Genomic DNA, 12,277 nt, shown 5'->3' with positions numbered 1-12,277 from the left:
CCTCTCCACCGCTTTCCCTCTCTCCCTCTCTTGGAAAAGGAAGGGGACTCCAACTAGGATTGTGAATCCTAGTTGGACTCCCCCTATAGGTGCGCCCCTCCTAGGACGGCCTCCTCCTCCTCCTCCCTCCTTTATATACGGGGGCAGAGGGGCACCCCAAAGTATAACAGTTATTCTCTTAGCCGTGTGCGGTGCCCCCCTCCACAGTTTAACACCTCGGTCATATCGTCGTAGTGCTTAGACGAAGCCCTGTGCTGGTAACATCATCAAAACCGTCGCCACGCTGGCGTGCTGATGGAACTCTCCCTCGTCCTCAACTGGATCAAGAGCTCGAGGGACGTCATCGTGCTGAACGTGTGCTGAACACGGAGGTGCCGTACGTTCGATACTTGGATCGGTTGGATCGTGAAGACGTTCGACTACATCAACTGTGTTACTAAATGCTTTCGCTTTCGGTCTACGAGGGTACATGGACACACTCTCCCGTCTCGTTGCTATGCATCTCCTAGATAGATCTTGTGTGATCATAGGAAAATTTTGAATTACTACGTTCCCCAACACTTCGATCTTTGTAGGCACGCACAATTTTCAAATAACTCTCCAGACTGGATTGGTACTTGACGTTTGTAAAGAGTTTGTCATCCTCAACTTTTGTTTATGCTGGTACTAGTTAGTGTGCACGTGCAACACATGTCTCAAGGAGCAAACTATTCATTATCATCAATAAGAAAACAAAGGAAAAATATCATAAGCTATGTTTATTCAGAAAAACAAGGAACTACGAGTTGCAAAAATATTTGTCCTTATACTGGCAGAAACAAGCATACTTGCAGAGTAGCACAAAAGCAATAAAGCCTACAAACACTCTCCCTTGCAGAGCAAGTCTTAAACTAAGATTGTCAAAATTTTCTCAAGCTTATTATTCTTCACCTCCCAAGGTACACCAGCTTCGTTTGCACTCCAAAGTAATCCATCATAAGAATATTCCCGATGCATGCTAATAAAGCAAGTATAGCATTAGTAAGCATGAATTGTAATACTGACATGAGATCAGAGATAACATTAGTTTGACTATATATGGTTGTTAGGACTGGCTCTATACATAAATGAATAAATGATTGAACAGTCAGCATGATTAGTAATATTGAGAAAATAAATCATAGATAACATTAGATTGGGCTATATATGATTGTTAGGAATAGATGTATACATAGATGACTAATCATAAAAGGTGCTAGCCTCTCTCTCTCTCAACCTCAGTGGCATACTTAAACCCAGACCTCAGATAAGCGTGAGATATTACAGTGATATTAATATTAATAAACTAAATGGTATTAAACCATTCCGTGCACACTTATCATAACTTATAAAGACAAAAGTTGTATTATTATGAGCAAATGCACGACATATATTTGAATAACCTAATATAATGTTCTGCCTCTATGAAAACGTAGACTATGTCGCGTGCGCACACAACGCAACGCCAACATGGAGGTTGTGGTCGCCCTTGGTGCCACCAATGCCGGTGAAGTGAATGACGTCCGGCGAGTGCATTGCCTCCCGGCGGCCACCCACTGCCGTGGTGACCATCAGCATTGCTCCCGCCTCCAGGCTCCCCGGGCAATACAACTGGATCTATTGACACACCAAAAACAATAGAAAGTTCAATCAGTTACATTCGCTAAGCACAAAGGAAAGAAAAGACGCGAAGCGAATATGCATGACGAGTAAAACTACCTAAATTATCCTAAGAGGAGAGAGAACTGGAAAATGCTCAATGCAAACTTGAACTCACTTAGATTTTGTTGGACTGAAAATGACACAGATTCATATAAACATATAATAGTAAAAAAATTACATGCAAACCGTACTTCCTTCATTTAGGGAAAACAGTTTAAACAATACATTCAGCTTTCAGCGAAGAACTACATAATAGGTAAATGTTTTCTGCCCCACTACTGAAATATTGATAAAGAAACAATAGTAAAAATAGAGCGACACCAACCTTGAATTGAACTTGTGAGAAGCATGGGCTTGCATCAACCATCCTCGTAGGGTATACTCACAGCACATCGTTTGCTTATAAATCAGACAGTACATTATTCGAGCCCGAGTAATTCAAAGATAAGAGTATACCAGTAACAGCAACCAAACCACCAAACACTTTGTTCCGAAGCAAATCAACAGCATCCTCCATCCCTATTCTACTTCCACTTGACATCTCCTCTTCTTCTTGAAGGCAACAAGAGAGGAAAAGAAAATTCAGGCGGATTCATCTCTCCATCGCAAAACCCAGACGATCACAACACCAAAACAACCGCCCCCTAAGTCGGGCCTGACCTCTAACCTCCGCCAACTTCGCCCCGCACCCCAACGCAGTGATGCACCTCAACCCAACCCAACACTACCATCCCTGAATCTTAACGAAAAAAATCAAGCTCGGTTCAAACCAGAGCACATGTCCAAATTTGCATACAGTGGCAAGAGAGACAAGAGGGAAAGCAAGAAGGATTGGTAAAGAGAGAGATGAAAAAACGATCTAAAGAATCTCATCTTGGCGTCATCGGCCACGCTCGACGTTACTTACGTATGTGGCACTCCCCAGCCCTGGCTCTGCTCACGCCGCTTGTACCGGTTGCGGCGCCAATCTCGTCGTGGACATGCATCGGTCGAGACGCGCCAGTCAATGTCCTCCACAATAGCACTGAATGCCGGTTGCGCGGAAGAAGGGAATGGAATGAGGGGTTGGGCGGCGGCAGATCTGTTTTCACGTCTGCAACGACGGTCAAGATGGAGGAACTGGGCCATGCATGGGCAGCGGCGCCGGAGCGGTTGCCTCCCGAGGGAGGAGACGGGATTCATAGCGGCGATTTTGTCTCCCGTGATTAGAGGAGACGATAGATGGGATATTGTTTTTCTTTGTATTTGAGAATTTGTGGCGTGGCCCCTCCCGTGATTAGAGGAGATGATGAGAGAATAGAGATGGGATAGGTGTGATCCGGTGGAGAATGGTCAGCCAACACTAATTGCTATATGCAATCGGGGTCTCCGGCCAGATGTATCTAGGCCATTAGATCATTTTAGATGGAATAATCTGGTGGCACAAATTAGCCTAGGTACACATAACGGGGTGGCTTTAGAAAAGAAAATGTTGAATTGTTTAATAGTAGTATAGAAATATAGAAGTATAGATATAGATTACCGTTCTGCATGATAAGCCGATCTATCCGATAGTTCACCAAAAAGAAATAAATAACCAGAAATTCACTTTGGCACATGAGAGCATATGCTCCTGCCATCGAAAACATTTCAAATGCAAAAGGTTCCAAACAAATTTTTGATGTGATCTCGATATTTTATGTGTGCACGCAAGTTTTGCAGAAAGCTGATATTTTTTGTGGCTTGTGTAAAAGGACAAAAAAATATCTCGTGAAAATGCCCTTTTTTAACACCCCACTTTATCTTTTTCACATGCGACACAAAAGTTGTCGTTTTTTCAAAGCTGCCTTTTTTCCAGAAATGATTTTGTGAGCACTTAGAATGTTAAGATATAAGCGTGAAATTTATTGTCAGAATTTTATGACATTTCTAAATACCTTTAAAACACATCTGTAAAACCAGGAGCATATGTTTCCGGACAAAATGCCCCTCTCCAATGTGTTACGAGTACAACACACGAAGAGGAATAAGAAACTAAGCTCACCATTGTTTAGGCCATTTACAGCGCACGTGCTAAAGTGAGTGCCTAAATAATAATAAAAAACGTTTTTTTTTCTTGAGATCAGGTTGCACCGGTGCTGCAGAAGGGCAGCGGAAGCTAAGTTTTGCTTCCGGTGCTATGAGGTGCTTGTGAGAAAACTGTTGAAGCCACAACTTATGCATCCCTATCCGTCAAAAAAAAAACTTAAAAATCTGTATGAAACACTCTGCATCGTAATTCAGTTTTTTTTTCAAGAGAAGCGCCGCTACTCTCTCTCCCTAAGCACCGGGGCATAAGCACTCCTCACTGCACACGGCCTTATAATGTCGCAAGGCATTTATGCCCGCTTTAGGCACCCGCCTTAGGGCGCGCTTAGTATAGGTGTAATTCAATACAGAGGTGTAAGATTTACAAGTGTATTTTACTGTGCATGACTGTTTTCCGGCTGGAAATGAAACCGACCGGTGGAGACGTGTATTTCTTTTACAGGTGTATTACAAAGAAAATGCTAATCCAAACGGGGCCTACGCACTTTAGGCTTCGCTTAGGCAGCAAACGGTTGGTGCTCACCTTAGTCGCCTTACCGTCTTATCAACAACGAAACTCTACATTTTTTCCTTTCATTTGTCCTCAAGATGAATGCTAATTATTTTTCAAGAACATGATTACAATACTCACCACATGAACATTCGCCACGTTGGGTAAAAGTTGGCGTGCTGATAATAATACCCAAGGAGAAAAAAAACTATTTCCAATGAGGTTCCAATAAATCAAAACACACTTCCTGTACGATTAACAGGAAAAAAATGTTTTTCTCTGGCACCATTAGGTGCGCAAAATTAACTCTCCCAGTGGGCAAGGAAATGAAGATGTTAAATCTGGCTTGCCTTATTTACGGAAGGGCTTAGGAACCACGAAGTGGTAACCTCAACGCTTCGATGAGAAGTATAACTAACAGGATGCTTTTAATCAGAAGGGCCAATCATTTTCTCTGGAACAACGAGTTCATGAAATTCCTTTTCCGTCAAAACTCCAAGGCTTAAAGCAGCTTCCTGGAACAAAAAAAGTGAAGGAACCCAGGATTAATAATAAATTCTAAATATAATCCACACGTTGTACCATGATTTTAAGCGCACAGTCAGCAAGCAGTAGAATTACATTATGATACACTGTAATAACTAATCATATTAAAACAGGAGACCAAAGAGCCCAACAGTAGGTAATGTAATGAAATTTAGACTTCTAATCCAAATAACACGATCATGAGATTTTACGCCTTATAATCGGCTGTTAAAATTCCAGCCGAGATATGAAAGGTATGTTATGCACATGACCTTGGAAGCTAGTCTAAAGTACATGCAATAAGAGACCAAAGCAAATCAAACAGATGCAAAGTACATGCACCAAGAGACCAAAGCAAATCAAACGGATGCAATAATCACCTTCAGTGTTGTTCCTTCTTTGTGAGCTTTCTTAGCAACGGCTGCAGCATTGTCATAGCCAATTTTCTGTATTCATTGGAGAATTAAACATGAATTCCCACAGGTTATACAGCAAGCATTAAGTTAAGAAATGTAAATAATGCATTTTACTTACAGGGTTCAGCGATGTCACCAACATCAAAGACTGTACAAAATAACAGAGAAATTAATGAATTAATATAATGATCTGAACTCGATAAAAAGGATAGTGCAGCAATCAAACTAAAAACAAATCAACATAGTTACCTCGTGCAACAATTGTGAAATTCTCTTATGGTTTGCTTCTATTCCCCTGACACAGTTTTTCTCAAAGGATACAGATGCATCCCCTAATAATCTCAATGACTGTTGGAAAAAAGGGATTGTGTGTCAACCAAATTAGCATGCATGCAAACAATAACAGATAAATGGGGTTAAAATTTGGCAAGTCACAGTAACAAGAAGTATGCAGATTGATAAGAGGGTTTAGTGTGGTTATTCAAAGGACAGTTCACTCCATCCATTAAATAAGCATAGTGTGTAATGCATGAGAACAGAGATCATACTCGAAGCAATCCAGCAGCAATCATTGGCTTATAAACGTTCAGTTCAAAATGCCCATTTGAACCACCTATCGTAACACCGACATGATTGCCCATAACCTGCAATATCACAATCCAAACAAGAGTTGATTACCATATAGAATCACACGAACAGCGAACCAAGGGGAATTCCTTATATACCACCAAATGTGTGCTATATGCCTATATCCCTATATTTTTAGCAAGGATGATGCAAACGGAAGGGTGATAGTGCATATTGTGGTTTAGACACTGGTCCAATCAGGAATCATAGAGATCTTGTTTGTGTTAAGATTCATGCACTAGCCAGCGCAACCAAAAGTCTGAACTGATGGAAAGGGCTAGGCAATCCACATTTACACTTCAACAGTTTGCACAATAGCTTCTACGCTGCTTAAAATTAAACATTTGACAATAAACCTGAGCATCTAAATAGGGACTCATGACAAAACTACAAATGAAGGATACCATTATAGCACATTATATCAGCCTTCTGTTCTGTATAAGAAAAGCCCTTAAACATTATCTTCTACAAATAACCATGTGTTGTAAAAAAGACCTAAGAGTTTCAAAATGTCTTGCTGTACACCTAACTAATAAAGCTAGCTAATAAGGAATTATGTAAAACATAAGCTGAAAATGGACCTATGATAAAGATCGACAAAACTTAATATTATAGTTATACACTATGGAAAATATTTAACAACTGTTGGGAAATAAACGATATTTTAGATAAGCAGCACTTGTGCATCAAAAGCATAGAGCAAATTGCAGAAAATCATTTAGACTAGAAGGATATATTAAAATGGAAAAACAAGGTACAAGTAGCATACCTGAGCACAAACCATGGTCAGAGCCTCACACTGGGTAGGATTAACCTTTCCCTGAAAGAAAGAAGCAGTTACATACCAAAGGAGACAACAAAGCAGTAATCGACTAACATGCTGAAACAACCAAATTAAAAGAGTGATATACTGCTTACAGGCATAATGCTGCTCCCAGGCTCATTTTCTGGTAGGATAAGTTCACCAAGTCCACAACGAGGGCCACTGTGATCATATTGGAAATGTTAAGTGCAGCTCCTCAAAATATTACGAAAATATTGATTACCAAAAAAGGTAATAGAAAACTGTAGTGACCTTCCCAGCAAGCGTATGTCATTTGCTATCTTCATAAGAGATGCAGAAATTGTGTTCACAGCACCACTGCTCTCAACAAAAGCATCATGTGCTGCCTATTGCGCAAAAAAATGGCAAGATTAGCACAAGTATGAAATAAGATCAACAGTGAAAAGGAGTTAGGAGGCGGGAGCAAAGCCATAGAAAATTGTAATTCAAAAGCACAATCAAAGCAGGCAAAGGGAGGAATATGCTATTACAGAGAGCAAGATAAACAATTAGCAACTTAGGCTAAATGGTTTCTTAATTGCCTTGGGTTAATAAACTACTGGATCTTCGACAAATCAACATTTGCTGACAAATGCTCTAATCCATGCTTCTGTGCTTTACTTAAATGACGTTCTTTTGCCCAAATATATCATGGGAACATACGACCCACAATTAATTGCAAAAGTCATCTCAAGTGAATTTGCATGGAACCTTCAACCAACCAACCCTATTGACAATTTAAGGTTAAGTGTGCACATAACCACTAACCAAAGCTTCAAACTTGTTCTCTGCTGTCACGAAAGGTAGTTCTGTTTCCTCAGCCACAGCAGCTGCAATTTTGCCATCAAATCTGCAAGAAGGGATGAAATTTTAACCAAATAGAAGAAATAGGATGCGCAAAGAGCTTATAAAATGCAAGGAACGAATAGCCTGTGCACAAGTCAATGTTAATAAAGTACTCCCTCCGTCCCATAATATAAGATGTTATTACATCCAATATAAACAAATACAGTGATGGACTTATGGTTAACCATATATAATCACTAATCTTTACAAACTAGGGTAGTACTTATTTTGAACATCCTCATACCTCATCAGCTAAGACCAAAAGACCACGTAGATTGTTTCACAGCAGAGGTTAGCCTGGGCATTTGAGAGCAGCTGAACCTGAACTACTACAAAACTAAAGTTTGCTTCACCTGGATTATTATGGCCATAACACCCTGGATTGCAGGTAACATGGATTCTCTCCGCACATGACGCATGAAAAGGGAGATAATTCAGAGAAGACAAAAGATTTGAAAAAGGAATATCAATGTAACCAGTAATGGAGACAGACTTTGGAATCCAAGGGGTTTAGACCTGGCAAGACTAAGACCAAGTATATGAGGTGTGACATTAGTGGTGCTGAGTACGAGGAGGCAGAGGTTATTCTAGAAGGACAAATAGTGCCCAAGAGAGACACGTTCCGATACTTGGGATCAGTGCTGCAAAGTAATGGCGGTATCGATTATATTAGCCACAGGATCAAAGCAGGGTGGATGAAGTGGCGCCAAGCATCTGGCATCCTTTGTTACAACGTCCCACAAAAGCTAAAAGGTAAGTTCTATAGGGCAGCAATTAGACCAGTGATGCTATATGGAGCAGAATGTTGGCCCACTAAAAGATAACACATCCAACAAATGAGCGTTACAGAGATGCACATGCTACGTCCGATGTGTGGCCATACAAGAAAGGACCGAATTATAAATGAGGTAATAAGTGAAAGCGAGGAGTTGCACCGATTGAAGAGAAGTTGTCCAACACCGACTAAGGTTGTTTGGGAAGCTTGTCCAACGCCAACTAAGGTTGTTTGGGCATATCCAACATAGGCCTCCAGAAGCATCAGTTAATAGTGGAATCCTAAAGGGTAGCGAAAATACTAAGAGGGGCAGGTAGCTGCCAAAGCTGACTTGGGAGGAGGCAGTAAAAAGGGACTAGAAGGATTGGAATGTGCATGAAGGTTTGGCTCTTGATAGGACTACATGGAGATCAGCAATCCATGTGGTGAAACCTTAGTTTACTCTTTTATGCATCGTTTACTTCTTTGCTTTAGATATGTTTCGGTTTGGTTTCATATCTAACCTACCCCAGCTTGCTTGGGAGTTGGGACAAAAGGCTACTGTTCTTGTTGTTGTTGTATCAATGTAACCAGTGAAGAAAAAATATGCACCTAGGCATGCACATAAGCGTGCCCGGGTGCTAGGCAACAACAGAATGCCTAGCGCTTAATCATGCTAGGTGTGCCTAGGCGTACACTTGGGCAAGATAAGCGCTAGGCAGTGGCAAAATGCACAATTAATGCCTAGCGCTTTTTTCCTTGAAAGATGAAACAATTTATCTAAAACAATATAATTGTTGTTTACCCTTTCTTCGTGTTCAAGCCAGTACCAACTGCAGTCCCACCTTGAGCAAGCTGCATATCAAGGAAAAATGATCAGTAGATACTCATGTCCGCCTGCGATTTGACAAATGAAAGAACATTAATACAGTACCTGATACATCCTTGGTAAGGTACATGCAATTCGGTCAATTCCATATTTCACCTGCAAAGAGAGTGCAATACAATCGATAAGGCTAACTAATAATGTAAAATGCATAGTGATCAATAAGGCAATAATATATGTGGGGAGAATTCCAACCTGTGTAGCATAACCACTGAACTCTTGACCAAGAGTCAGTGGGGTGGCATCTTGGGTATGTGTACGGCCAATTTTAATGATGTCTTTAAACTCATCAGACTGTGGCACCAAGTTAGCAAATTTATCAGGACAGCATATTGATAACAGATATTCGTTTCAACCGTACATTATTTTTAACAGATACTCCCTCCGTCCCAAAATAAGTGTCTCAAGGTTAGTACAACTTTGTACTAGTGCAAAGTTGAGACACTTATTTTGAGACGGAGGGAGTATTCGAGTGACAAATTGCTAACAGATTCGTTTCAACCATACATTATTGTTATATCAGTCATATACAGAAAGGAAAAGGTCAACCCACAGATTAATACAAAGAATAGGTTAGAGTTGGATAATACCAGGCCTGGAATTGATAAAAGAACCAAGGACATTAGGGTGGGGCATCAAGTTACAAAGGAACGAGCTAATAAGCAAAAGTTAAGTCTTACATTCCCAAAATTGCAGCATGAAATTTTTGAAGAGCTGCCTATTAGCTATATCCATTAGCATATAGTACCTTCTCTCAAATGATGCATAACTGTCGAAACCACATTCGAGCCTTATTCAGAATTTGAACAAAGATAGGACAGTAGGCCACTACAACACTTCTGTGCTTGTATGGAGTAAGCTGGGCTATAATGCAGCCACGACATCTACTAAAGAAGTAACAAAAGCATCCAAGGTTGGGCCGGCTGATAGAAACCTAGATGTACTAAATTACTGATGCATTTATAGCTGCTACAAAATCTTTTACCCAGACCCCAAAAAGCTTTTGGCATTGGGCACACCCTTATATATATAGAACTAAGTCCATCGGTGAAAGGATATAATAACAATATAAAAGGGACAAGACAAGCAAAATAGCTAATATTCTCGCAAAACGAAAGGGAAGAATTTCTACCTTCGAATGAAGTGACTTATGCAACTGCTCCAGACTTGGGATAAACCTTGAATTGATCTCTACAGCTGCTGCTATGTGCATAACCTGAAAACATCATCAACACAACTCAGAAATCTCTGCAGAGAAATACGGCGAAATGAAGATAAGAAAGTAGTGAATACTTACAGTGGGAAATGTATCATTCGAGGACTGTGACCTGTTCACATGGTCATTAGGGTGTACAAACTTGTCACCACGCTTATGTCCAAGTATCTCAGCAGCCCTATTTGCAATTACCTGGAGAAACAGATCATAAATGATAATGGCCATATTAACACCAAACTGAGCCCACAGCATCTTCACATGAGAATCAGCTCAATGCATTAATGAGTTTTTTTTCTCATATAAATAGAGTACAGATCAGAACACTAGACTATTCACACTCGGAAGAGATTGCAAACCCATACAATATGTAATTAGATGATTAAATATTAAACGAAAAGATATTAGATCAACGAATCTGCATGTGTAGGACATAAACCTCATTGGCATTCATGTTGCTTTGTGTGCCACTGCCAGTTTGCCAGATAACAAGCGGAAAGTGATCATCCAACTTTCCCTCTGCAACCTCCTCGGCCGCCTGCATTATTGCCTTCCCAATTGTTGGATCAAGGCCATACTCCATATTCACCTTGAAAAGTAAAATAACAAAGTAGTAAGGCCTCCAGGCATACGTGATACTTAAGTTAAAACATCCTACAAACTACCTAGACGAGACATTGAGTTACTCAGAATCTTCTATCTGCACACTAAACAAAATACTGTATCTAAAAAATTATCAACATTGCAATATGTTTATTTCTAGTAACATACGAAACATTTACCTATACGGTGTTCAATTAACCGTTGCACAAAATTATAAGTAAACTGAAAAGTGGCGGTAATAAAAACAAATAAAAGGCAATAATTCTTTGTCATTTACTCGGTGAAACAACATATTAAGTTGTCACGGAACTAGTCTAGTCTAGTTCATTTTCAGCCAGAAAGATTTAGACAACGGTCTCCTACTGTAAAATGCCGGCTACATAATTATTTACAGAAAACAAAATTAGGTGTGCAGCTTTTCATTCATGACATAGTGAAAAAATTGATCTACAACTAGCGATGCTCTTCGAGGACAAGGAAGCAACCAAATGCATCCAACACTCCAGCCACAGACACGCAGGCATTAGAGAAAAGGCTCGATTATATACCTTAGCGGCGCACTTTTTTAGCACGCCAAAGGCGCGGATGATAGGCACAGGCATCCGCTCGCGCTCGCCGCCAATGTCGAAATTTTGCAGCGATCTCTGTGTCTGCGCGCCCCACAACCTACCAAAAACCACGACAGCAGCCACATCCAGATCAACCACGCCATCCTTAACACGAACAGATCAAAAGCCAAAACACGGGAACTTGTAGGCGCTGCGAATCCCACGGATCAATGACACGAGCTCCTAGAAAATCAAGAGGACAACCACGTACTTGTCGTTGGGCACGCGGATGGGGCCGAACGTGTCGCGCTCCTCGCGGAAGCCGGTGGAGATCGGGCGGGTCAGCGCCGGCCGGAGCAGCAGTGCAGCCGCCGAAGGCGAGCCTGATGCGCCGGCGAGGCGCCGCAGAACCATCGCCATCTCCGGGCCCTCTCGTAAGTTTTTGCGTCGCGTAGAGCCTAGCGGAGGGAAGCGGCGGCTGGTGAACGGGACGGGGAACCTGGGAAGGGAGGGAGGAGTAGAAGGAATGGGGTTTGATGGGCTGATCTCTGGTGGTGCGGGGTTATTGCCTGATTTGCCTTGGTGGAGAAGTTGGTTATGAGATCAGCTTTGTCTCGCCCAGGGCACGTTTGCCAGCGGGGGATGATAGGCGCCGGTGCGCCGGCCCAAACTTTGGGCCGGTCGCACCCCAGCCATACGATGCGAGCTACGGAGTCGTTAGATTCCGCCCGACGCCCAGCTCACCCCGTGCCCTTGCCCTTCCTCCTGCTCGTGCCCGTTGACCAAATCTACAGATGGT

General features: G+C 41.5%; 1 protein-coding gene across 1 annotated transcript; it reads right to left on the bottom strand.

Annotated features, from left to right (window-relative positions):
- Positions 1-4,323: 4,323 nt before the first annotated feature.
- LOC119296206 (fumarate hydratase 1, mitochondrial-like) lies at positions 4,324-12,058 on the bottom strand. The gene is made up of 17 exons (XM_037574604.1): positions 11,750-12,058; positions 11,479-11,596; positions 10,767-10,916; positions 10,412-10,522; positions 10,247-10,330; positions 9,310-9,408; positions 9,163-9,213; positions 9,034-9,083; positions 7,397-7,478; positions 6,881-6,975; positions 6,724-6,790; positions 6,575-6,625; positions 5,727-5,822; positions 5,428-5,526; positions 5,297-5,326; positions 5,143-5,208; positions 4,324-4,752 (listed from the first exon to the last, which is right to left on the bottom strand). Exons 1-17 carry the CDS (start codon positions 11,896-11,898, stop codon positions 4,666-4,668), a joined length of 1,485 nt encoding a protein of 494 aa, XP_037430501.1. The 5' UTR covers positions 11,899-12,058; the 3' UTR covers positions 4,324-4,665.
- Positions 12,059-12,277: the final 219 nt, after the last annotated feature.

This window comes from Triticum dicoccoides, chromosome 4B (assembly GCF_002162155.2).
Source record: "Triticum dicoccoides isolate Atlit2015 ecotype Zavitan chromosome 4B, WEW_v2.0, whole genome shotgun sequence".
Classification (NCBI taxonomy): Eukaryota; Viridiplantae; Streptophyta; class Magnoliopsida; order Poales; family Poaceae; genus Triticum; species Triticum dicoccoides.
The sequence above is the reverse complement of the archived record's forward strand: the minus strand, read 5'-3'. Positions and strand labels throughout refer to the sequence as shown.

Excerpts from the sequence above, each read along its gene's own strand:
- LOC119296206 (XM_037574604.1), bottom strand. The coding sequence starts at position 11,898 with ATGGCGATGGTTCTGCGGCGCCTCGCCGGCGCATCAGGCTCGCCTTCG. Across the intron at positions 6,626-6,723 it reads CTGGGAGCAGCATTATGCCT|GGAAAGGTTAATCCTACCCA; the intron begins GTAAGCAGTATA and ends TCTTTCTTTCAG. Across the intron at positions 5,527-5,726 it reads TTGCTGCTGGATTGCTTCGA|TCATTGAGATTATTAGGGGA; the intron begins GTATGATCTCTG and ends TTTTTCCAACAG.